General features: G+C 39.1%; 1 protein-coding gene across 1 annotated transcript in view; it reads left to right on the top strand.

Moving 5' to 3' along the window:
* Nucleotides 1–3982: 3982 nt before the first annotated feature.
* LOC137297936 (uncharacterized) overlaps nt 3983–27795 on the top strand; it is a 41041-nt gene continuing 17228 nt past the window's right edge. Inside the window, exons 1-6 of the mRNA XM_067829926.1 lie at nt 3983–4098; nt 5024–5057; nt 12750–13079; nt 15363–15453; nt 25836–26101; nt 26819–26992. Of these exons, the coding sequence (XP_067686027.1) occupies nt 3983–4098; nt 5024–5057; nt 12750–13079; nt 15363–15453; nt 25836–26101; nt 26819–26992 (1011 nt within the window). The remainder of the gene's footprint in view (nt 4099–5023; nt 5058–12749; nt 13080–15362; nt 15454–25835; nt 26102–26818; nt 26993–27795) is intronic.

Here is a 27795-nt window from a genome sequence, read left to right on the forward strand (position 1 = left end):
ATTTACTAGCGTTCTAAAATATAAATCTCTTGGAAACAAACACAGCCTAGATGGCTTCTTAAAGCCATTTTGTTAAAGAGTTCATAGATAAAAATTCTAAAATTGGTTTAGTGTGTTTCTGGTGAATTTACCGAGCATCGAATTTTCAGCAACAATCTTCGATTCTCTGAAACAAAGACCAGCGCTTGAGATGCATTTATTAGTCTGATGACGTTCAGGAACCAAGCATTTCAAATTTTTCTATTTAGTCATCTCTTTTCTATCAAAGATAATGAATTAATGATTCTTCAGCTACCGCCAAACCAATAGATGTATTGATGTGTTTTCCCAGAAGACTACATGTCTGACAGAAATATGAACACCCACGCAGGTGGGACCCTTGTTACTCTCTGCGCTGGTATTCTGTGAATAATGAATTAGGGTTCTAGGAACGTACACTTGAAATAACCTTATTGCCATTCACTACATCCATTGCTGAAAAAGGCATGATTTAGACACTGCTTATTCGTCTGACACTGTAAAAGAACCTCCTGGGAGATCTGTTTCATCCTCTGAATATCATTGAATAATCCCTGTAGTGCATTAAAATCCTTAAAACCAATTCAAAGGAATCATGTTTCGTTGATCGAGCAATTTCCAGACACATTGATACACTCAGCGCTCGGTTCAACGGTTATGTTGGAGCAAAGTATTGTGACATTCTCATTTACACATCAGATTCTAAACGTGAAGATAGGTGAAAAGTTTCTGCAAAAAATGACAAAATCTACAAGAATATACATATCCTGTACAGATGAGATATATAACACCAAACAATTTTCTAGAAACAAAATTGCTCTCCCTGGTACACATCGGAAATGGAGATAGTCGTACTGTAATGTTACGTAACTGATCTGTATGGGTGAAATGGCGATTTAACGACCTTCTGTGGTGGTATGTAGTATAACTGTGTGCTTCACTGTTATGACGTACACCATTGGTCTTGACTGGCATGTTATCAGGTACAAAGGATGTGAGAAGATATTTATGCACACAGAGGTTTAGCACAGAGGTGACATACATATTAAACCCCTAGAAAACGTGGGAATTGTTTGGTACTGTCGGTTTGCTCCATGCCATTACTAACATTCTCTAATAACATAAGATAAACAATGTCATAATTCTACACAAATGTGCATGACATGCTCAAAGCGAAAACCCGTTATTCTTCCGGATGTGCCAAGATGCCTTTGTGGCGCTAGAAGGTTATAATCACATGACTTATCCTATTGGGTACCCATTTTCTGCTGGGTGAACGAGGCATGTTTGAACAAACTCCCTTGCCTGGGGTGAGATCACATGTGCATCGTTAAGCGGCAGGACTGAAGTTTCGATGTGGTCACGCGCCAGTTCTCTATATACATCAACAGTATGGATTGTAGGGGAAATTGTTAAGTTTGAAATTGGTTTGTGCTGAGCAGTTGGTCTTTACGGCATGTATGAATGGTGCAGTTACGCTTATAATTAGGATATAAAATCAGTTTGTACACAGCTTAAATTTGTTCACATAGTCAACGAAAGTGAGTGAGTGAGTTAATATTTAACGTCACATCGGCAATATCTCAGCCATATCGTGACGAGAACATTCAACAATGTAAAAGAGCATATATACATTATAAAAACCCGTCAACGAAGGACAGCAAAACAACTAGAATATCACAATTTCAATTAAAACTAGCATGGAAAGTTAAAACTAATAGCACTATTTAGACAATACATTATAAAAACAGACTATAGATCGCCAACAACAGAAGGTAGATCACCACACTAGGAACCATGGGGACTTACAGTACCTTTGCCACCTGCATGGACCCTAGTTGGATTTACACCATCCCTTCAGCTGCTGGCGATTGTACGAAAAGTTAGCCGAAATTAAAATCACATGAATACTACGATTAAAATCCTGGTAGACTTAAATTTACTGTGAATGTTCGTGGACTTACGTATCCTCTCAGGAGGACAATAATTTTACAATACTTCAACCCCCTTTGAGGGTACAGCCACCAACAATTCAGGTTACTAATCCAAACCACCAATCATTAAAATGCATCTATTTACACAACATGATATTAAAAATTCCACCAAAAAATCAATTTCTTTTAAAAAACCAATAATTAAATGTGAATTAACGCTGGTAAAAAGATCCTTCATTGTTTTAACTGGAAAATACTTATCCCTTATGATGGATAATTCAACACAGTCAAGAAGAATATGCTTGACCGTGACTCTCTCATCACAATGGATACAAAACGGAGGATCCTCACCTTTTAAAAGGTGCACATGGGTATATCTAGTATAGCCAATACGACATCGTCGTAAAATAACCTCTTCAAATCTGGACTGACAACCCAAGTAGGTGTAACCAATATACGGTTTTATGGAGTATGGAGTTCATGAATAGAAAACGTTTCATTATAATCTTCCCCATTATCAGAATTGAAATTAATAGTTTTCTTTTCTTGTTGTTTTTGATATTGCTGAAATTTAGGTATATAATTAGAAGAGGAAGAATGTTTAGCAAGAGTTTCGCCCAGTTTATTCGCAATATCTGATTTATCAGTAAGTAATTGATCTCCATGTTTAAGATGATGGACAGTAGATTTAGTACCTTTACCTTTAATTTTCTGGACCATGTTCCACTGTACAATACTATTGGAATAAACTATCTTTTGGGGGGATTTATTGGGGATCTACCCCGAACTCTTTTGGAGGGCGACAAGCTATGTGCCCTAGAATGGACGTTTTCAGAAACGTCCATGTCTTCAAGAGACCCGTATTTATTGAACAATTGAATTTTGTTCTGTGACCCTTTAAGAGCTCTGTCACTTTGTTGTTTTGAAGCATCAGGCTTCCTCGGTGTACTTTTCTCCGTTTGTTGACTATCAGCTGTCGATTGAGATTTTGAGTGTGACTGAGATGATGATTTGTGATCAGAAGAAGACTTTGAGGTACTAGGAATTGATTCCCCAGTCTGTGATGATATAGCTGGGTACAAAAGCTGTGGAGAATCGCAATTTACCCAAGTCAAGGTAGTTTGGCAGCCTGTGGTTGATGTTGTTTTAGAGCTAGACCCCGATGATGTTTTTGCTACTGTAGCATAACTTTCTGGAATATCAGATCTCTTTACCAGTTTTTTGGCCTCGAAAAAAGAGATATTTTGAGTAAATTTGATTTTATTGATCTCCATTTGCTCTTACCAAATAGGGCATTGCTTGGAAAACGAAGAATGGTCACCTGAGCAATTGGTGCATTTTTTATAATCACTGTCACAATCTTCTGTTGTGTGTGTCTTCTCACCACAGTGAGCACACACAACAGACAATGTGCAGGTATTTACACAGTGTCCATATTTCTGGCATTTAAAACACCTTAGCGGGTTGGGGATGTAGGTTTCAACTGGAATGTTACAGTAGCCAGCCTTCACTGATTTTGGTGCATTTGGAGATGAAAAAGTAAACAGGTACCTATTCGTTTTGATAGTTTCGTTGTTTCTCCGAGTTGAAAAGCGCTTGACATAGAGCACACCTTGATCCTTCATTTCAGATCCTATATCAAGGTCCGACATATTATCAAACAATCGATCACGATCTCTCACAATACCTTTACTCGTGTTCAAGGTCTTGTGAGTAGAGACCGTGACCGGCATGCTCACGAAAGATTTCATGTTCATCAGGTTCGTTGCTTGATGCTTTTTCCTGCATTCAACTAGCAGGGCACCCGAACGCTAGCGTCTAATGTTTTTCACCTCCACAGCAATACCTTGAATACCCTTGGACACAGTAAAGGGGTTCAGTCTTAACGGTGTCTTGTCAGGAGTCTCAGTCACAATGAAACGTGGCCAGTATTCAATCGATGCAGACGGTCTGTGGTCAGTATCAACAGGGTCAATATCAAGTGGACGTTTTTTTTTTTGTGGTATTTCGTAAGCCATGGTTAAGGTAATATGGTTCAACATCCGAGCTCCCCACCCACCACGGAGTATCACAAGGACAATACTAAAAGCAAGTGGGTCTTCAACGTGCAGCAACAAGGACACTCGGATGATATACTCCAGCAGAAGTATTAAAAGATTAATAATTCCACCAGATTGGCCCATGAGCCACCGCCGTCTGGCATAGGACTCTAGGCAAATTTCAGAACAACATATTTCAAAATCAAAAATGTTTTAGATAATAAAGCCAAGTCCAAAGTTACAACAATTCCAAATGATATGTGTGCATTGATAAATATAATAATACTCCATGCACAGGGCTTGGCATGACCAGCCGATTGGTTGAACCGGGCCCATTCGACCACCCGTCTAGGCAAAGTCAGGGCCAAAGTGGTGTATTGAGCAACAGGAACACGGTTACATATACTTTTGATAACAAGGGAAACACAATAATATAGGCAGAGAACATTTTAAGGGCATTAATGATGTATTATGACCAGAGTAACATGCTACTTGATTGTGAATCAGGACAGAAATAATATAAAGATATAAACGACTGTAAATTGTCAAAATAGTTGTCATTCTGTTTGAAAATAGCGAAAAAGACATCACTCGAACGCAAAATGTCTATTCCCACAGAACACTTACACTTGCATTTCGTACTTTTTTATATTAAAACGAAGTCACATGAATAAAACTAAATACACAAAGTAACCCGTTTCAAATTTGGGTTTAAAAGCTAACTAGGTTTATTCTCATTTTTCATTTTACCCGACTGACAATCAGGACCATGCCTCGTTTAACACCAGAGAAGAGGGATAGAGCAATCGGTATGTTATAGATGAAAGAGACACACGAGCCTGTTCCTTGGATCATGCTGCAAATCCACCAACGGAGGACTTGTCACACGTCTACGACAGACTGGCAGTACTGCAGACAGGCCAGAGAGTGATATACTAAAGGTCACTACCCAAAATGAGGACTGGCTGTTTCACCCGAGGAACCGGTATATCACCGTGACGTCATCAAAAACCAACATCACTGGACATTCAGTCAGCAGACAGACTGTGGCCAGACGACTCCGCATTCATGGTCTCCGTGCCAGTCGACCTTTCAAGGGCATGACGTTGACGTACCAACGGCGACGTGCCAGATTGAGATGAACCAGGACAGTGCGACTTTGGCAGCAGCGAAACTGGTGAAGAGTGAACTTTATTTACATCTCTTCAAGATCTGTGTCGAATTGAGCAACTTTGGGAATAACTGGGACGTCATATTCGGAAACGCTAATATCAGCCATTGACGGGGAACGCTTTGACAGTTGCCCTGCAAAAGGAATGGCCCCGAATCCTTAATCCCTAATGATGAGGACAATAATTTTACAATACTTCAACCAATACCTTTGAGGGTACAGCCACCAACAATCTCAGTCGCCAATCTAAACTACCAATAGTAAAATCAATATCTACTTACAAATCACTCAACAATCTAATACGATCTAATTGTGGCTTTATAATCAGAGTATGGAATATGAAGTGGTGTCACAGATTTGTTTAATGCTGCCTTGGCAGCAAGATCGGCCATTGTGTTTCCAGAAATGCCAACATGGCTGGGCAACCAACAAAAGACGATGTCATATTGGCCAGTAGCAAGATCATTATATAACTCAATATTTTCTATCAAAAGTGGATGTTTACAAGATAAGTTAATAGCCTGAATAATTCCCCGAAGACATGTCAGAAAAGATTACTGTTTATACTGTTTATATTGTAATTCATTAGTTTATGACTTTTTAAAAGTTGTCGGTGTTAAGTCAACTTGTGGCCTTTCTAATTGCCAAGGAGGAGAAGAAAGAGTGCGGAAAGGGGCTATAATGTCCAGCTCAACACCGACAGCAGAAATGAATAATTGAATTCCGAGCCCTATAGGTGGAACAAGAGAAGAATTTTTGTTATACAGATCCCCATAAAGAGGAGTAAACACGCAGTTATAAGCAGGCTTGGACTCATTAAAATATAGTTTTATGACACATTGTAATGATAAATTGATACGGCGCTGTTTTAGAGATGGCTCATCAGCTTCGACGTAACGACTGTCAATAGCAGAAGTACGGAAAGATCCAATGCACAGTCTCCGACCCTGATGGTGAATAGAATCCAGTATTTTGAGGTTGCTTTTACAGGCTCCACCATAGACAATGGAGCCGTAATCTAGTTTGGAACGGATTAGTGCCCTGTATAACTGGAGGAGGGTCTTCTAATCCCCTCCCCACTACATTGTGTGAGGTAAAAACGTCAGGTGATGATAAAAAAATATACCTAAGAATTTAGCTTCTTTAACAACTTTTATAAGAATGCAATTTAGAGCTAAATCTGGATCCTTGTGAGGCTTATATTTCCTACAGGAGTGTATGCAGTTTGTTTTAATCTTTGAAAAATTAAATCCATTTTCTAACGATCAATTATGAATTGTATTTAAACATAATTGTAACTTCCTTTAATAGTATTCATATTTTTTTCACGACAAGAAATGTCAAAATCATCCACAAAAAGCTATTCCATCAATGGAATCATTTAAAACCTTAGAGAGACTATTGAGTTTTACATTGAATGATGTGAAGATAAAATGCTGCTTTGTGGGACACCCTGATCCTGATTATACTGATCAGACAGAGTAGATCCCACTCGGACTTGAGTGAGTGAGTGAGTGAGGTAATATTTATCGTCACATCGACAATATTGCAGTCATATCGTGACGAGGACAAATAATAATGACATTGTAGATGTTGAACAAATATAAGAAACTAAAATCCTGTTGACAAAGAACAGTAAAACCGCTAATATATATCACAGATATCCGTTTAAGACTAGTAACTGAATCTAAAACAGTTTAACTATAGTGGACAATACAAAATAAAAAAATGGCTGGAGATAGCCAACAACTGAAGGTAGATCACCACACTACGGACCACGCGGACTTGAAATTGTCTGTCATTTAAAAACGTGGATATGTACTGAGGCAAACGGCAATGTAATCCAAAAGCATGTAAATCTGTTAAAATTTCGCGTTTCCATGTATGCCTTTCCAACTCACATATATAAACATCGCATGTTGATTTAAAATCACTGCATTTTTGACGTATGATTCTAATCGAACTAAAAGTTCAAAAGTACTTCGATTTTTCCGAAATCCACACTGAATATTTGTTATTAGATTAACAGAGCTTCCCCAAGTTTATTAGCAATATCTGATGTATCTGTTAAAAGATGGTTCCCATCTTTAAGGTGATGGACGCTAGATTTAGACCCTTTACCTTATATCTTCTGAATCATATTCGATACTTTGGATATAGGGGTTCGTGAATTTATTCTGGAGACAAAATTACGCCATGATTGGCGTTTGTGTTGTTTAAATGTACGCCTTGCTTTTGCAATTTAAAATTTTAAAGGTATTGAAGATATGTACCATAGGATGGCGACGGAAATAACGCTCGACCTTTTCCTTGCCTCCCTTGCTTGTTTGCAATCATTGTCAAACTATGGTTTACGAATATGAGGGTTTGCAGAGGACTTAGGAATACGTGCATCATCTATGCCCTGCAGTACATCAGAGAAAAGTTTTATCGGATCTTAAACATTAAGTAGAAGAGCATGTGTTAACTTGTTTGATGTTTCTTTTTGAAACAAGGACCAGTTTGCCTTTGAAAAATTCCATCGTGTTGCAGGAGGGTTATCAGATAGCACAACAGAGCGTAAAAAAGTGCGGAAATGGTCACTGCCACAGAAGTCATCGTGGACTGACCATTCGAATTCGGATAGTATAGTGGAATCAGAAACAGACACATCAAGAGACGAATAGGTTGCTGTTCCTGGTTGTAAATAGGTTTGTAAATTGTCATTGAAAATGCATAAATCATTCTGTTAAATGAATCCTTCCAATGTCTTCCCTTTATTGTTTGTATTAGCACTTCCCCAGACCGGGTTATGTCGATCAAGGTCGCCCATAAAGATACAAGCCTTAGGAAGCTGATCATACAGTGCTTGGAGATTAGAAGATGGGGGACTATAAAGATAACACAAAGTAAAGACAATGTGGAAGGTTATATGCACAGTAACATCCCTGAAGTGGAGTATTTAGGGGAACCTGGCTCTGGATGACACCTTGTTTCACGAAGACAAATGAGCCTTGAGGTGTTTTAATACCTGGATGTGAAAAGAAATGAAATGTATTATACTGCCAACCATCCAACTGATCGGTATTCTTCAGATTCGTTTCTTAAAGACAAAATGCCGATGACCTCTTGTCTTGTATTTATAACTATAAGTCATATAGATTATTCCTAAGTCCTCTACAGTTCCACCGAATAATGTTACAGGAGTTATTCATGGTGGTTGGGATTGAGGTCCACGCCCCTGACTTGGGATGAGGGAAGAGCCTCCTTATCAAGAATCCCATATGAGTTATGGACCTCAGCTGCGGATGAGGAAGAAGGAACCTTCAACTTTTGTAGGCCAGTGGATCGTCTCATCGGTTTCTATTCCTTTTGTGTTAATTGGACATTGTCCTGAATGATTTCTGGTTCTATGTCAGATTGAGTGATCTTGGTCTGTGACGCTGAAGTATGACAATCTGAAGCATAGTGACTGTGAGTAGTATCACCAAATGTAAGCTGCTCGTCTTTCACTCATGATATAGTTGTTTGACAACCTTTCGGAGCAGTAAGCTGCAGATGACAGTCGCAGTAGCAGAATCTGTTTCGGCAGATTCACCACGGGTACCATTTGTTGAACAGATGAATGTTTCAGTGTACGACGTTAAGAATAAGATTACTCAGCAAGCTGACGTTAGTCATTAGTGAATAGCTGATTGGTAGTCTATCACCTGATTAACTCTTCGTAGGGCAAGGAAGAGACTTTTGACTTTGTAAACAGAAGCAGAAAATACAAAAAAATCCTTAAGGAGTTCAAATCTATAACAGGATAATAAACCCTGTTCGGTCTGTCAGTTTGGTCTGTTGTTATTTAATGCATGTAACTTAGTTTTATATTCACAAGAAAAGATACTGAAAATGCAGACATGGCGGCGCTGCTCAATGGCGACAGCCGACACGCATGTTTTATGTTGCTTGTATGTGTGATTTTACGTGGGAATGCATTCTACAATGAACGTTTCATTCAACACGAAACGTGTTAATTCACCTGCTCTTGCTTCTAAATCACATTTTGTATTGTTGGGCTCTCAGTGCTTACTCGAACCCATGCCAACATGGCGGACAGGAGACTGTGTACACTAGAGACTTTCACTTGTCATACCCTGAATATTCCATTACTTGAAATGTGTGCGCAGAGAACCTTACCAACGTACGAAACACAAGAGAAGTAAGAAGGGAGGTGTACGTTTTTACGGCCCTTAAACCGACAATGGTCCACAATGAACACGAATAACCATTACAGGACTGAGCTTATATTCTACGTCAAATATGAGTAACAGTATGTTCTGCTGAACATGGAATAGAATGGATTTCCGAATAACAGGGATCTTCCTCTGTCATTGCCTTATGCCTGAACCACAAAATGCATGTGGGGTATATGTAAATATGTAGTATATGTGCCGTTTTTTTCAATATAATGTGCTATTGAAGTTTTGACACCCAACTTCACAGGTAGCTTTGGCGGAGATGAAGCGAGAAAGTCATTTTGAGAACATCCACGGCGGAGCTGCGATCAGAATATGACATATATTAGCCCAGTCCTAATTCTGCATAGTATATCCTACCAAACACAGTAAAATGTCTGATCATTCGACTTAATACTTATACAATGCATGCTGCCACATCTAATTAAGATATTTTCGCACATGTCAAAAGTGGGTCAAATCTAACGGTGCTCTAATGTAGGACAGGTTACCCAGGCCAGAGTAGTGCTACCCTATGGCTATCAACCTCTGTATTGTTTGAAAAAATATATTCGACACTTCGATCCCCATGTTATCCTGAGATGATATTTCTGCATTTTGAAAATAACCAGAGGAATCTTTCAAATTGTAGACATAAATATATCAAGCAAAATAAACACTATACCAAACCTTCACCAGCTTATATGTCTGCAGACTAGATTTTAAAAGAAGCTTAGGATTTTCTCAATGTAATGAATTACATGAATTTCTCCATATTTCACCACCGTACAATAACATTGGGGATAACATTGGGGATAATGCTGAAGGACATTTCAAAGATATATTTGTAAAATCTTTAAACATTTTAAGAATAGGGAGCGAGGCTTTTGTGGCTTGGAGACTTAGTGTTTTACATGTCTTCAATCGTACCAATTTTGTGGTAATAACAACACCTAGATATTTATAGAGTGATACAATATTCACTTCATTTCTATTATAGAACCATTTGGCTCATTTCTTAAGCTATCCATCATCTCTACTATCATACAAGATTTGTCACGATTAACTTCTAAATCCAATTTTGAGCAAAAACGATACAATGTATCAAGTTGTCTTTGTAAACCAATTACAGTGCCATTACACAAGGTGACATCATCTGAAAAAAGCAGTTATGACATTTTTCTAACACCATCTTTGACAAACATTCCTCTTAATCCACAGTTATTCATTTCATCCGCAAGGTCATTGATCAAAATATAAACAGAACTGGGCTAAGCATACATCCTTGCCTTGCCACAGATGATGTTTGAAGAATTTCCGACTTTAACACAAGCTGATACCTTATCATATATACAGTATGGTTCAAAATTATTGAGAATAGCAAAAGCATTTCATATTATTAAACGAGAACAAATCAGATAAAATTGAATGTATTGTGAAAGTGAACTGACCTTTTCATGTTGTGTAGGTAACAATTTAATATTTTATCAAGTCTCCTTGAGCTTCACGGCACAGTCTAAGACGGGTAGGCATACTTCCTATCAGAGAGGTTAGTGTCTCGTGGGTTATGCTGTCCCAGTATCGGACCACTTCTCTCTTCATGTCTTCAATTTTTGTGAACCCCTTTTGATTCACACATTCCTTCATCATCCCCCAAATGTTCTCAATGGGATTTAAGTCAGGACTATATGCAGGAAATGGTAATTCAGTCACATTTTTCTCCTGAATCCACTGCTTGGCATGTTTTGCGGTGTGTTTAGGATCATTATCTTGCTGCAAAATCCACTCATTTCCATAAAACACATGTGCACTTGGAAGGAGAAAATTATCTAATATGTTAGTGTAGCGTTGACTTGTCAGATTTCCCTCAAACACACACAGCGGGGTCGTTCCTAATAAGGATATCCCTCCCCATACATGAAACTTTGGGCTGTATTTAGGTCGTCGATACAACGGTGCTGACGCAGACTTTGTCCATATTTTCACATTATTGGGATATACCCATATTGAGCTTTCATCAGTAAAAATCACATTTTCCCAGTCAAAGTTTTCATGTGCCAAACACCACTCAACACGCCTGTTTTTATGTTCTTGTTTCATGAGAGGAGAAGGAATTCCAGTCTTTTTCTCCCATCCAAGATCACTCAAATTTCTTCTAACTGTAGATTTTGATACAACTGTTGATCCCCTTTCTATCATTTCATACCTGATGTTGGAGATACTTGCCCTTTGCTTTTTAGACGCTAAAATTCCCAGCCGGACGCGATCTGAGAAGTCCAACTTTCTGGGTCTCCCTGCTCCTTTCTGGTGCCCAAAATCCTTTCCCTCTTTAAAATTCTTCCTAATCCTATACACAGTAGAAAGAGGAGTTCCTGTTCTCTCTGCCAATGTATTTATATCATCAATTCCTTAATTACACAACTCAAAAATCAACCTTCTTCTATCTTCAGCAGACATTGTTGACAGTGCTGAGGAAAATGACGTCTGCTCCATATTCAGGGGAGGTAACTCTAATTGTACTATACTCAGTAGGCCAAGATGAGTTACCTCCCTTATACCATTACTTAGTTTTAAGTATCAGTGAATCAGTTGAGGTGTTAGGATAGCTCAAAGTAAGAAGAAAAATTCTCAATAATTATGAACCAGACTATATCTTCCAGCAACTTGAAATTTAACATGGGAACCTTTAATGAGAAGTACATTTACAGCTTATTTAATTTTCCAAATCAAAAACCTTTCTAAACTCAATAAAAGCTGCATAAATCTACGTTTCGTGAGTTTTGTTAGATATTTTATATTTATTTATAACATCTGTTATGTATAGAGCCTTCTATATAATAAATAATCGAGGGCCGAACCACTCGTTCTTAGGAGCAGGTATTGATCTGATCCACCATTCACAGTACAGTAAATACAGTAACCACTTCACACAACAGATGAAAACTAACAGGACTATAAAAGGACATTCATTGTCAAATGGTTATTCATAAATCATCCACACACTTGCAAAGTTACTTATGGCATAATCCCCATAATACAAACCCAACGACGAACTAATACAGCACCGTTGTAATGAACGACATGAAGTGCAATGAACTAATGGCTATATTTTCAACACTGAATAATATTGATCACATCCACTGGAACTACCGTTTGACACGCAGAAGCAATAGCGTTCTAATAATGCGGTACGCATGCTTTACTTGCTTGACTGTTCGTTGAATGCCCACAGGGTTGTAAACTTGTCATCGGACAGTACATGTCTTATACAGTACATACTTGTGCTCAGGCAGTTCATTGATACCCTCTGAGCGTTGGTACAGAAGCACACGAAACACGTCATTGTTTGTGCAATTACTGTATTGTGTAAACAACTGAAAATTGAAAAATGGGATATTCCCACGTGATGAGGATTGCGATTGTTTTTATAATTTGTGTTTATCCAGCGCATACGGAGAAAATGTGCTCAAAGTCTGATGATCTGCCACAACTAACGAAAAGCCAGCGGCTCCCTGGTAAGGTATTATTTTCAACAATGGCCGATGGAGTCATGTTATGTGCACGTTTATGCCTTGGAGCTTCCCTGTGTGGTTCGTTCAACTTCAACATGAAAACTGGTGTTTGTGAACTCAATGACGCCACTCTTGGAACAGAAGTAAAGGAAGTAATTCACGCAGAACATTATGTTTTCTCCGATGTCAACTCCTGGCCAAAGGTAATCTTTATATATCTCTGTGTTTGATTAGTTTCTCTTTGAGGCGTCCTGCACCCCATCTTATCTCCAAGAAACAGCAATCATGAGATCGTGTGCCAACTGTGCACTGAATGCTGTCTTACCCTGCTATTGGTGCCTGGAACACAGATACTGAACCGCAAAAGAAACGTCACCCTACCAAAGATTTCGCGAGATAGGTTTCAACTTATATATATGTCTTAAGGATGTAGGTGGAATGTTGAGGGTTGTCTGGTTATGGGCCCTAAGGATGTAGGTGGAATGTTGTGGGCTGTCGGGATATGGGTCTTGAAGATGTTGGATAGAATGTTGTTGTGGACTGTTGGGATGTGGGTCTAGAGGATGGAAGTGAAATGTTGCAGCCTGTCGGGATATGAGTCTTGAGAATGTAGGTGGAATGTTGTGGACTGTCGGGATATGGGCCTTAAATGAAATATTGTTGATTACCGCCATGCTGGCCACGGGGACACTGATGAAATGGCCTTGATTAATGGTGTTGTTGGGCCCAGGAGAGGAAATAGGTGGTCTGCTGATCCAATACCGTCTTTACATTTTCATTTGTTGAAATTGCAAATCATGGAATGAGTGAGTGAGTTGATATTTATCGTCACATAGGCAATATTGCAGCCATATCGTGGTAATTTAATAATTACATTGTATATCAACAAAATTAGAAACTAAAACACTGTTGACGGAGAACAGTAAAACCACTAGTATATCACATACTAGTATACCCATTCAAAACTAGTAATTGTAATCTAAAACAGTTCAACCATAAAGGGTGAGTTAGTTCGTTTAGTTTTACGCAGCACTCAGCAATATTCCAACTATATGGCGGCGGTCTGTAAATAATTGATTCGGACCAGGCAATCCAGTGATCAACTGCATGAGCATCGATCTGCGCAACTGGGAACCGATGACATGTGTCAACCAAGTCAGCGAGCCTGACCACCCGATCCCGTTACTCGCCTCTTACGACTTTCTACCCCTGACCTTCATGAGTCTAAATTATAAAGAGGACAATGCAATATAAATATGGGCTATAGATTGCCAACAACTGAGGGTAGATCACCATACTAGGGACCATGGTCACTTACAGTACATTTGTTTCCTGCATGTACAAAATCATGGATTGATGCCAACGAAGGGTAAAATATATGTACACACGACTGACAAAATGAAAATGAATGGTATTGAGCAATAGAGCAATAGGATTAGAAACACATCAAAAACATGTACTCGTGAAACAGTCGTGCAAAATGTGCTGCACTGATGGAAGAAGATGCTAACATTACGATTCAAGTCAGTTTTGGACAGCGAAAGGAGTCCAGTAACCATGACCATCATGAACACAAATGCAAGCATCTTCTTGTCTTTCCATGGACCAAATGAGCCTTTTTCAAAGTTGCTCTTGTGGAATGTTCTGTCATGCTCTCTATAACGCCTGCTCAGGAGATGAACACTGAGACCGTAAACACGACTTTCAACAATGCCCCTAGCTTGTTCAACGGAATTAAGATCAAGTGACCTTTCAGGCCAGTCCATGTGTGTAATGTTGTTGATCTAAACAACATCAGTAACATCTCTTTCTCGGACTTTATGGTCAATAAAAATGACGCTAGGACCCGCTCGTTGTATCAGGGGAATGACTACAGACTGGTTTACAGCAGCATGCATGTGTGAAGCGTGGAGCACATTCATGCCACACATTCTGCTTGTTGTTTCTGAGGGTGGTTGCGCTCGGGTGATGTATTCACTGTTGACAATCATCAAAGGTTATGCGATAATGCATTCTATGGAAATTTGCCTTTCAGACCGAAACGATATTACACTGAAAATTGAAACTCGAACGACTGAATGCTAATGGCAGTGATTCGGCTGCAGTGCTATTTTTAGACGTAACCCTGCTGTCTGTCGCGTGTTTCTAGATGCGTAGTGTTTCTTGATCCTGTATTTACTGTGGTAATCTTTTTTCTCTGTTGAAAGCTCAGTTTAATTGTCATTATCTGATCAGATCGTGTGCTTTGGCAGCCATATTTGTGAAGCGATTCGAAATAAGAGCATCGATCTGACACAAAACACAATGGAAGAAAGAACAGGTTAAAAAAATGGTAGAAACTGAGTCTACTAGTAGACATTGGCGAAATCACAATTTTGCCAACTGCATATTTTAAATCAAGAAAAACATGCCATATAAGTTTATGTGACTTTTATGGATCGTGGAAGAATATTGTATCTTATATTTATGCATGTATCTCCCGCCAGCGACTTGCCGGAGTGTGTGTAAACCATTCGTGCTCAGAGTCCCAGTATTGTCAACCAAACAACGACAGTGACTATTCCTGCAAGCCTTTGGGTATGTATAAGGTGTGAGTGAGTTAACATTTAACGTCACATCGGCAGTATTGCAGCCATATCGTGACGAGAGCATTCTTAAAAGGGAATCTATGTATATCATAAAAACCTGTCAACGAAGGACAGTAAAACAACTAGAATATCACAATAAGAAATAAAACTAGCGTGAAAGTTAAAACTAATATTCCTATTCAGACAAAACAATATAAAAACAGGCTATATAGATCACCAACAACTGAAGGTAGATCACCATACTAGGGGTCATGGGGACTTACAGTACTTCTGCTACCTGCATGGTCCCTAGCTGGATTTACATCATCCCCTCAGCTGCTGGTGATTGTATGCAAGATTAGCCACAAATTAAAATGACACATATTCTACGGCTAAGACAAAATGGAAGATCAAATTTGACTTCAAATGTTTTGGGACTTACGTACCCTCTCAGGAGGACAATAATTTTACAGTGCTTTAACCCCCCTCGAGGATACAACCACTAACACTCTAAGTTACTAATTCAAACTTCCAAGCATAAAATATTTTTCTATTTACAATTCATTTAGCAAATCTAATTCTTTTAAAAATGCAATAATTAAATGAGAGCTAACAGAATTAAACAGATCCTTCAAAGTTCGTGAATTAAAATATTTATCCCTTGTGATGGAATATTCAACACAGTCAAGCAGGACATGCTTGACTGTGATTCTTTCATCACAAGGGATACAAAACGGAGGATCTTCACCTTTTAATAGATACTCGTGAGTATACCTCGTATGGCCAATGCGACATCGTCGCATAATGACCTCCCCAAATCTGGACTGACAACCCAAGTAGGTGTAGCCAATATACGGTTTTATTTCATGTAATTTATTGATACCTACTTGAGTGTCCCACTTCTTCTGCATCAGATCACGGATATACGTTCTAATGCAAGCTTTGTAATCTGAATATGGAAGAAGAAGTGGTGTCACAGATTTGTTGAGTGCTGCCTTGGCAGCAAGATCAGCCATCACATTCCCAGAAATACCTACATGGCTGGGTAACCAACAAAAGACGATGTCGTACTGGCCAGTAGCAAGATTATTATATAATTCAATAATTTCAATTAAAAGTGGATGTTTAGACGATACGTATTTAATAGCGTGAAGGCAAGAAAGAGAGTCGGAATAGATTATATATTGTTTATGTTTATGGCGTCTTTGAATATATTTAAGAGCTGTTAATATGGCGTTAGCCTCAGCGGTAAAAATAGAAATGTTGTCTGGTAATCTAGAAGATATTGTTCTGGATCCAATGACAGTGGCACAAGCTACTGCGCCACCGTCCTTGGACCCATCTGTAAATAAGGATTTATAACTGCTATATTTATGATTCAATTGATTATATTCTTGTTTATACTGTGATTCATTCGTTTCTGATTTTTTAAATGTGGTTAATGTTAGGTCAACCTGTGGTCGAACCAATTGCCAAGGAGGAGAAGAAAGAAGACGGGAAGGAGCTATATATTCCAGCTCAATGCCGGCTGAAGAAAGAAATGGTTTAATTGTTAAACCAAGAGGCGGAACAAGAGAAGATTTCTTTTTGTATACATCCTCATACAGAGAACTGAAAACACAGTTATATGCAGGGTTTGACTCACTAGAATATACTTTTGTTACATACTGTAAAGCTAGTTTTACACGTCGCTGCTCAAGAGATGGCTCATCGGCCTCAACGTACAGGCTGTCAACAGGTGAAGTTCTAAATGAGCCAAGACAAAGTCTTAGACCTTGGTGATGAACAGAATCTAAAAGTTTTAGGTTGCTTCTACAGGCTCCACCATACACAATGGAGCCATAATCAAGTTTTGACCGGATCAGTGATCGATAGAGCTGCAGGAGGGTAGCTTGATCCCCTCCCCACCTAGAATTTGAAACGACTTTCAACAAGTCAAGTGCCTTCAGGCATTTAGTTTTGAGGGATTTGATATGTGGTAGAAACGTTAAATGCGAGTCAAAAATTATTCCCAAGAACTTGGCCTCCTTTACAACTTTTATGGGAGATCCAGTTAGAAACAGTTCAGGATCTTTATGCGGTTTATATTTTCGACAAAAGTGTATACAATTAGTTTTGGATTTAGAAAATTTAAAGCCGTTTTCAAGACACCATTTATTTATTTTATTTAAGCACAGCTGCAGTTGCCGTTCAGTAGTATGCATATTTTTACCACGACAAGAAATATTAAAATCATCCACAAATAACGATCCATCAATTGAATCGTTTAAAACTTTTGATAAACTATTTATCTTGATGCTAAAAAGTGTGACTGACAGAATACTGCCTTGTGGAACACCCTGATCCTGATTGTAATGATCAGACAGGGTAGAACCCACTCGAACTTGAAACTGTCTGTTATTTAAAAAGTTGGCAATAAATTGAGGCAAACGACCTCGCAAGCCGAAGTCATGTAAGTCTCTTAAAATACCATATTTCCAGGTTGTGTCCTATGCCTTCTCAAGATAAAAAAAGATAGACACAGCATGTTGATTATTAATCAGTGCATTTTTAACAAATGATTCCAGTCGCACTAAGTGATCGACAGTACTTCTGTTTTTACGGAAACTACACTGTATATCAGTTATAAGGTTATTTGTTTCCAAGTACCAAACAAGTCGATTATTTATCATGCGTTCCATGGTCTTGCAAACACAGCTAGTTAACAAAATCGGACGATAATTGGATGGATCGGTATGATCACGTCCAGGTTTAGGTATGGGTACTACTATGGCGTCACGCCATGATGAAGGAAAGTTACCCGATGTCCAAATATCATCAAAAATATTTAGGAGAGTTTCTAGGCAGGATTCTGGTAAGTGCTTCAGGAGTTGATAATGTATGTTATCAGCTCCTGTAGCAGTATCATGAGCTTGATCAAGAGCAGTATGGAGTTCATGAATAGAAAAAGTTTCATTATAATCTTCCCCATTATCTGAGTTGAAATTAATAGTTTTCTTTTCTTGTTGTTTTTGATACTGCTGGAATTTAGGTAAATAATTAGAAGAGGAAGAGTGTTTAGCAAGGGTTTCACCCAGTTTATTTGCGATATCTGATTTATCGGTAAGTACTTGATCTCCATGTTTAAGATGATTGACAGTAGATTTAGTACCTTTACCTTTAATTTTCTGGACCATATTCCATACCTTGGACATGGGTGTCCGAGAATTTATTTTAGATACATAATTTTGCCAAGATTGGCGTTTGTTCTGTTTAAAAGTACGCCGTGCTTTAGCATTTAAAATTTTAAATTTATTCAAATTATGCACCATAGGATGGCGACGGAAATAATGTTCTGCTTTTTTCCTTGCCTTCCTAGCTTGTTTGCAGTCATCGTTGAACCATGGTTTTCTTATGTGTGTAACTGCAGAGGACTTTGGTATACACTCATCAGCTATGGAGTTCAATTCATCAGAAAAACATTTAATAGCATCAGGAACGTCAATAAAACGTTCAGGTTTAAGCTTTTCAGCACACAGTGTTTCATATAAAGTCCAGTTAGCCTTTTTAAAATTCCGTCTTGATGATGGAGGAACATCGGATGGAGTTACAGCTTTTAATATAGTAGGAAAATGGTCACTTCCACAGAGGTCATCGTGGACTGACCATTCGAATTCATTAAGTAGTTCTGAATTTGTGAGTGACAGGTCAAGAGCAGAATAGGTCCCTGTCCCAGGGTGTAAATACGTATTGGAGCCATCATTATAAATACATAAATCGTTGTCAGAACAAAAGTCCTCCAACAACTTACCTTTAGTGTTTATATTTACACTACCCCAGAGAGGGTTGTGCCCATTTAAATCTCCCATTATAATACAGGGCTTCGGGAGGTGGTCATAGAGAGCTTGCAGATCAGTTTTGGCAAACGTCGAAGACGGCGAAATATACAGCGAGCATAGCGTAAACGCTACATGTAAAGTAATTCTCACAGCAACAGCCTGCATATTCGTATTAAGTGATACAGGGCTTTGAATAACGTTTTGTCTGACTAGAACGGATGACCCGCCAGTGGCTCTATCACCCGGAGGTGAAAAAGAATGATATGCATTAAAATGACGAAGGTCAAATGTATCTGTTTGTTTTAAATATGTCTCTTGGAGACATATCGCTGAAGGTGTAAACTCTTGGACTAATAGCTGTAATTCATGTAAATTAGTCCTCAATCCTCTGCAGTTCCACTGTACAATATTACTGGAATAAACTATCTTTTGGGGGGATTTATTGGGGATCTACCCCGCACTCTTTTGGAGGGCGACAAGCTATGTGCCCTAGAATGGACGTTTTCAGAAACGTCCATGTCTTCAAGAGACCCATATTTATTAAGCAATTGAATTTTATTTTGTGACCCTTTAGGAGCTCTGCCACTTTGTTGTTTTGAAGCGTCAGGCTTAGGCTTAGATTTACCTTTAGCAGTTTGTTGTCTATCGGCTGAAGATTGAGACTCAGTGCGTGACTGCGAAGATGATTTATGATCAGAAGAAGACTTTGAAGTTCCAGGAAGTGATTCCTCAGTCTGGGATGACATAGCTGGGTATAGAAGTTGTGGAGAGTCGCTGTTGACCCAAGTCAAGGTAGTTTGGCAGCTTGTAGATGATTTTGTTATTTTAGGGCTACGCACAGATGCGTTTGCTACTGCAGCATAACTTTCTGTAAGGTCAGATCTCTTCACCAGTTTTTTTGCTTCAGAAAAAGAGATATTTTGTGTATACTTTATTCTGTTTATTTCCATTTGCTCTCTCCAGATTGGACACTGTTTCGATGAAGATGAATGGTCGCCTGAGCAGTTGGTGCATTTTTTAAAATCACTGTCACAATCTTCTGTTGTGTGTGTCTTCTCACCACAGTGAGCACACACAACAGACAATGTACAGGTAGATACACCGTGTCCATATTTCCGGCATTTAAAACACCTTAGAGGGTTGGGGATGTATGTCTCAACTTGGATGTTACAGTAACCTGCCTTCACTGACTTGGGAGCCTTTGGAGAAGAAAAGGAAAACAGATAGGTATTTGTTTGGATTGTTTCATTACTTTTCCGTGTTGAAAAACGCTTTACATAAAGCACACCCTGATCTTTCATTTCGGATGCTATGTCAAGTTCTGACATATCAGCAAGCAGCCGATCACGATCTCTGACAATACCTTTACTTGTGTTCAGGGTCTTGTGAGCAGAGACCGTGACCGGAATGCCCACAAAAGAATCAATACCCATCAGATTGGTTGCTTGCTGCTTTTTCCCACACTCAACGAGCAGGGCACCCGAACGTAAGCGTCTAAGATTCTTCACATCTCCAGCGATACCTTGAATACCCTTAGATACTGCAAAAGGGTTCAATTTTAATGGTGTCTCGTCAGGAGTTTCAATTACAAGGAAACGTGGCCAGTACTCAATCGATAAAGACGGTCTATGGTCAGTATCAACAGGATCAATTTCAAGTTGACGTTTTGATTTCTTGGGGGGGGGGGGGGGGGGATTTCATAAGCCATGGGTAATGTAAATTGGTTCATCATCCGAGCTCCCCACCCACCACGGAATATCACAAAGGACAATGCTAAAGCAAGCGGGCCTCCAGCTTGCAACACCAAGGATACTCGGATGATATACTCAAGTAGAATAATCATAAAGTAATTACTCTACCAGATTGGCCCATGAGCCACCGCCTTCTGGGCATACGACTCTAGGCAAATTACAAAACAACATAATTCAAAATCAAAGATGTTTCAGAAGCCAATAAATCCAAGACCAAAATTTCAATTTCAAATCATATTTGTGCAATGATATATTTATAATCTATGCACAGGGCTTGGCATGACCAGCCGATTGGTTGAACCGGGCCCATTCAACCTCCCGTCTAGGTGAAGTAAGGGTCGAAGGGGTGTGTTGAGCAAAGGGAACGCAGTCACAGGTCCCCAGTGCCCTCAACCCCCAGACTCCCGTCCTCCACCGACACAGGGCCGCAACCCACGGCAAACGGGTTGGTGGACCAAATATCCCCCCGGGTCCACTACGGGGGTGTCGGCGAGCTCTTCGCGTTACCCAGCACCCACCACGAGGAGGTGGCTCGCCACGGGTGCCATGTATAAGGATACGAATAAAGGCATTAACGTCTAATTTTCAGCACTGTTCATGTCATTTTTAAGTTTGTCTTTCTATGGTGTTTTAAAACACCACACACAATGGGCATTATTCATGGAAATAAAACTCCTAATTTGGGTACTTGCAGGGGAATATTCATACCTATTTCATCAAATATCCTTGCCTGGACATTACCTCCGACAGAATGTCCTGGACCATGTATTGTTATATTAATGATGTAAAGTATACTACATTGACAATACCTTTTTCACCAATGTCTCTGTTCGTTTGATGAGAATGTTCCCGTTCTAGGGAGTGGGTGATTTTAAACGACGCGACACCGTAAATCGTCCTTTTTGTAATGAACAGACTGAAAAGAAGTTAAATGCAGTTGTTCAAGTAATGTTACGAAGAATGGACGAAGAAAATTCATCACATGTATTCTTCATCTCGACGAATTGAGAGAAGAGACCTGAAGGAACTGATGGGAATGGTCAACAAGGAACATGTATGTTCCTAAGGACACGTGTACCGAAATCATCAAAACCATGTTATGTCTGACCACTACATTTTATTCCATTTTGAGGATATTCTAAAGGTTCACTATTGACTAGTTCCAAAACATGAATACATGTAATAGACTTCTCATGAAGCATGGGAGACAAATATGTGAATAATGTATAATGATGGTATGGGTGATACACCACTAGTCGTCTACAGAAGGTGCAGTACTGTGCAGCTAGACTCATTACCAAAACTGGCCGACATGAGGAGATAACGCCTGTGAGAGAGAAGCTACACTGGCTCCTAGTCAGACAGAGATGCCAATACAAGGTCCCGCTGTATGCTTATAAATGTCTCCACACTATCTCCAGGAACTTGTGCCATATCATCCTGCCAGGTCACAGATCAGAATCTGAATCTCGTCTCTGTCAACCAAAGACATTCAGACGCTTTGACAGCACTTCATCTAATCCTTGGAACAGCCTACCAATTAGTCTATGAAATTCATCCTCACTGGATATTTTTAAGAAAGCTCTTAAAACTCATCTTTTTAAAGCTGCTTATTCCACATAATGCATCACTGGTGTTATTAGTATGTATACTTTTACTCCTCTTTGATGTGTTTTAACATGTTTAATTTTTCATCTTTCAGCATCAGTTGTATAACACCTGTAGTACATATCACCATACAATATGTAATGCGTTGGGCACCCTGGAGTGTTTTATAACAAGCAAACAAGGCGCTGTAGAAATCTCGTGTATTATTTTAATATTATTATAGAGGAGGGATATTAAGAAATCGGTACAAACCTATACATTTTAATTTGTTCATTTCCCTACAAACTGTACCTTAGAGCCAAAATGCAAGCTTGCTAACACGCAGTTCATATGTACTCAGTTTTGCACAATGGCTTGTGCGTATGTTTTATGGTTTTGTTTACCGCTGATGTCGTGTCATTTTCATTGTTTTGCCTGTTTATATTTGTACACATATTTCTCTTTTACATATATATCTGAGTATATTGTAGATAACAAAGGAATATCCAGAATTTCACATATGCGGTAATGTGGTTAACGAGTAAAGAAAATTCGTCATCACATTGGGGTGTAATATTTCTTTTAATCATTACAGAAACTGAAAAACAATCTGTGATGTAGTACCTCTTGGATGTTGGCATGCGAACAGATAATATGATATAAAATATGTTCAGTATGGTATGGATGACTTAACATTATAATCACCATGCAAATATTTGGATTGCTTGATTTATATTTAGACGTCACTTTTTTCATCTTTCAAAAACACTTTGTGCAGACATTCAAGTTGGCACTGTTTACAATATTTTGAGAGCTGACACTTGTGTGACCATTCAGTATTTCATTTGAACCCTTGGCATCATGCACGAATAAGTGAAAACATTAAGTTAGTCCTTTTGATCATGCCATCTAAAATTGGTGGTGGGCAGTGCCTCCAAAACAAGCTCTGTCAGTGAACATCATGGGGGCAGTCACTTTAACAAGTGATTGTAGTTTTAGACTGCATTTTTATGCACTCTAACATCTACCTTTGATTCTAGATGACTTCTGCTCAAACACACAAACTGTTTCTTTCTATTTTGCTTCTTGAAGTTAGTAATGCATTTATTACTGATTATGCGTTTTTAGTGGGATACCAAGATAAAAAAATCAAAGAAAACGGGGATCGCGAGGCTGAAACATGGCAAAACAATTTGCTTGAACTTGACAGAGTGTATGTTGAAAAATAAATGAAACATAAAAACAGTTGCATTTTCATAATTCTCCAGGTGAGGCCGACTACTTTTGGGACACCCCTCGTGTGTGCAAAAGTACACAATAAAATGTTATCATGAGGAACCTCCACATTAATCAAACCCCGACCTCCAGCACTGATTGGCATATATAAACAATTGAAAGGGGAACGAGGGTACTTGACTCAGGCATGACATGTCATCAGACATGATCCGTGTGGCCAAGAGGTCAAGACTTTGGGTATCTTGTTTGGTCCAATCAACTACTCCAAAGGAATGGGAAAGGGCTGGGAAATACGAAATGAATGGAAAGGATAGCAAAAGTCTTGAATCTGGACAATCTGGAGCTTGTCCAAAGCTTGTATTCCAAGACAGATGTTGGCCTGATCTTCTTCAAGATGTTCAGTAACTCCCCCCCTGCCCCCCCCCTTGTAACGTGACCGATCCATCATTAGTTACCTTGCCACGTTTCAAATGAAGAGCATTACATTTGTCGAGTCCAAATGCCATGCCAATATCATTAGGAAAGGACTCGACAAGCTCTTTGAAATTGGTATCTCCTTTGGGAGGGAGCTCGATGTCATCTATGTAGAGAAGATGAGTAACAAGTGTTGGGGATTGTGTTGAGGAGGTGAGGGATGGTAACCCTACTCTTTATTGAGCAGAAAGTTCAAAGGGTTTAAAGGTGGACAAAAAAGGACTGATGGAGTCCCCCTGCATTATTCCCCTTCTGGTTGGAACAGATTCCTAAGTCTGGTTTACCTTTATTATTTTGTATACTTTTTGTGATTATCATTTTGTGTTGACTGAATCTTAGGTTCATTTTATCTATCGATTGCCTTGTCTAGGAAAGTTGGCTGAAGTTGCATTATCTCCTGACGTAAGTGGTGATATGGTGCGTCTTTGTTATGGCTAGGATTACTTACTTGTGTTTAATTATGCACACGCTTAAGTGGTGGCAGTTGTATTGCGCTTGTAATGCCCAGTGGAGTGGGAATCAGCACTTCCGTGCATTGGTTAACAAACGTATAAGGAATGACATCTGGTCTTTATGGAAAATCAACTTCTTTTTGGTATATCGAGGTTTTGGTATTGATATTTCCAAGCATGCTTGACTGAACGTGGCAATTGTATTCTAGAATGCCTCTCAAACAGTACCATCATATTGGATGTTCTGCTTGAATGGCGAGACGAAATATTGTATTATCCTGGAGTAGCAATTATTTCCATCTCACTTGTTTTACAAACAATGAATATGTAATGTAACATATAACCAGCCGTACAACAATTTAGTAACACGTAAAAGGTATGTGTTCAAACATGAATATGAAGGACGTGAATTTGTTTACCAATATATAATACTGACTTCCATTAATTACCATCTCGGTTTTGGAAGTGTAAAAGATAAGATCAGGTTCCGATCCACAGACATTCGTAGCGCTACGACATTCGTAAACCTGTGATAAACTACAGAGATACAACAGGTCGTCATGTTGCGAACGTTTTGTGGATCGGGCCCCTGACTTACTAAAACATACAGAAAAAAAGCAAAACCTGACCATTTGTTAAAATACGTACGTGTTTTCCCCCTTTGGCTGTGATAAGTTCCCATTGTAAACAGGGCATGGTAAATAGAGACGGGAAACCTCATTTACATCCATATGACTTTCATTTCGTCCTCCCTACACACTTCATTTTCATCCGAGTTTCGGTGGTCATTTAGCAAACTTTCAGGACCCCTGCAACCTCCTCTGGATCCACCTATGGAACATGTCTGATGTTGAAATGGAATATGTGTAATTTATAAAAGATCTGCCATCAAAGGACAGTGAAACAGCTAGAATATCGCAATTACAATTTAACCTAGTGTGGACAGATTAATCAAATATAACTATTTGGACAGAACAATATAGAAAGGGCTATACATCGCCAATAACTGAACGTAGATCACAATACTAAGACCTAATGAAGGACAAAAAATTAATTGTACTTCATTTTTAACAGTGGCTACATCGTGCTCTGATGTGCAACAGTGTCAGCCCGAGAGTCCAGATGGCGAGTACTGGCTCAATGTGGGAAGCTATCCTTTCAACCAGATCCGGATATACTGCCACGAAATGAATACAGAGAATCCCCGGGAGTATGTAACACTTATGAATGAAAACTATGGCTTCTACCCAGGACTTCGCTCTCCGGGTTGTACTGGTGACGTCTCTAGACCAGAAATGGAGAATCATCGGTGGTTTCAAAAGATTCGATTTGATGTCAAAGTGAGTGATATATGTAGAATATCATTAGACTTACCGTATACAGATAAATGCACCTTCTTAATGGTTAATCCTTAGAAGTGGAATGCATAAGAAAAGCAAAATGTATGGTTGTCAGCTTCTTTGACTTGATTTTCATCAGGTGAAGGGGCAAGCGTATGCTCCGAAACGTCGTGTTATTCACAACAAAGAAGCTGACATCCATAAAACTTGCTTTTCTCAAAGCAAGATCATACTCAATTCCTCAGTACTCATTCTTGAACATTGAGATTACTCAATAAGCGACCTTCAGCTGCAAAGCTATTCCGATTGGATGATGGGAGGCATTTTATGTATACTAAAGTACAGATCAATTGTCAGTGGAGGGTGGATGAAACAAAGTTGTCTCTTAGAAAAGTATTACTTCAGACCAGTTTGTGTAAATATAGCATACATAATTTAATGTGGAAAAAACGTATTGTCGGTGGAGCAGACATAAGAGCAAACTCATCGAATCTAGCTCCCTCACGGAAGACCAAGCAGATTTTAAACTGGATACATGATATACAGTCGGGATGAAACCACTTATGAAAAACGGTCTTATGCTGTAACGAAAACGATGTGGTACGTCTAGAATTCATGAAGGAATATACATGTAGTCACGACAATATAATTTATGACAGTCGTTTAATGTCTCAGTCAGACATATTTCTTCATGCATATTTCTTCACCCTTCCAAAGCACATGACTGTGGTGAGGAACGACTATACGTTTTCCAACTGGACAAGCAAGGCAACGCCATACGGCAGGGCTGCTGACTGCTACACTACTCATGGGGACAGCGTGGCAGTGTGTGGAACTAAAGGACGATTCACAATTGACCTGAGGGGAACTGGATTGGCTGTCGTGCCAGAGGTAAGAGTCTTTGCTACAGAAGGCTAAGAGTCTCGAAAAATGCTGTCCAGTAAGTTAAACATTGCCACTTCTTCAATTTCGTCTATGTTTTATAGACTGATATCTTTGGGTTCATGTCAACATGTGAAACTGATGTTATGTTATGATTTCAATGATAACTGTTGATGACCTGTTAGGGAAGACGGACTGAAGGTGAGGAAGCGTTATGTTAACAAGGAACGGCAAGGTCATATACAACCAAAACGTTACACGAGTTTTCAAACGTATGACAATCGAATGTGCTCAACGTATGTAGAGCATGAAAAATCCAAGAGTGAACTGATAAACTGTTCAGTGTTTCTGTTTAGGGATCACCGGGTAATCAAACCCACCAAACCAGCATAGTCACTAGATTAACATCTAGAAACTGAAATGAACATATGTTACTAAAGGAACGTTTCCATAGTTTTATCCCTAAAATATGATAGTGAGTGAGTGAGTGAGTGAGTGAATATTTATTGTGACATCGGCAGTATTTCAGCCATATCGTGACGAGACCAATAATAGATCAATGAAATTAAAAATGAAAACCTTGTTAACGAAGAACAGTAAAACTGCTAGTAGATCACAGATATCCACTTAAGACCAGTAAGTAAATCTGAAACAACTGAACTAGAAAAACAAGACAATGTCAAAAGGCTATATAGACGGTAGATCACCATTCTATGGACCATGGGGACTTACACTACCTTTGCTTCCTGAGTGGTCCCTAGATGGATTTACACCATCCCCTCGACCGTTAGTAATTTAGACACAGTGAGCCG

Source organism: Haliotis asinina, chromosome 10 (assembly GCF_037392515.1).
Source record: "Haliotis asinina isolate JCU_RB_2024 chromosome 10, JCU_Hal_asi_v2, whole genome shotgun sequence".
NCBI lineage: Eukaryota > Metazoa > Mollusca > Gastropoda > Lepetellida > Haliotidae > Haliotis > Haliotis asinina.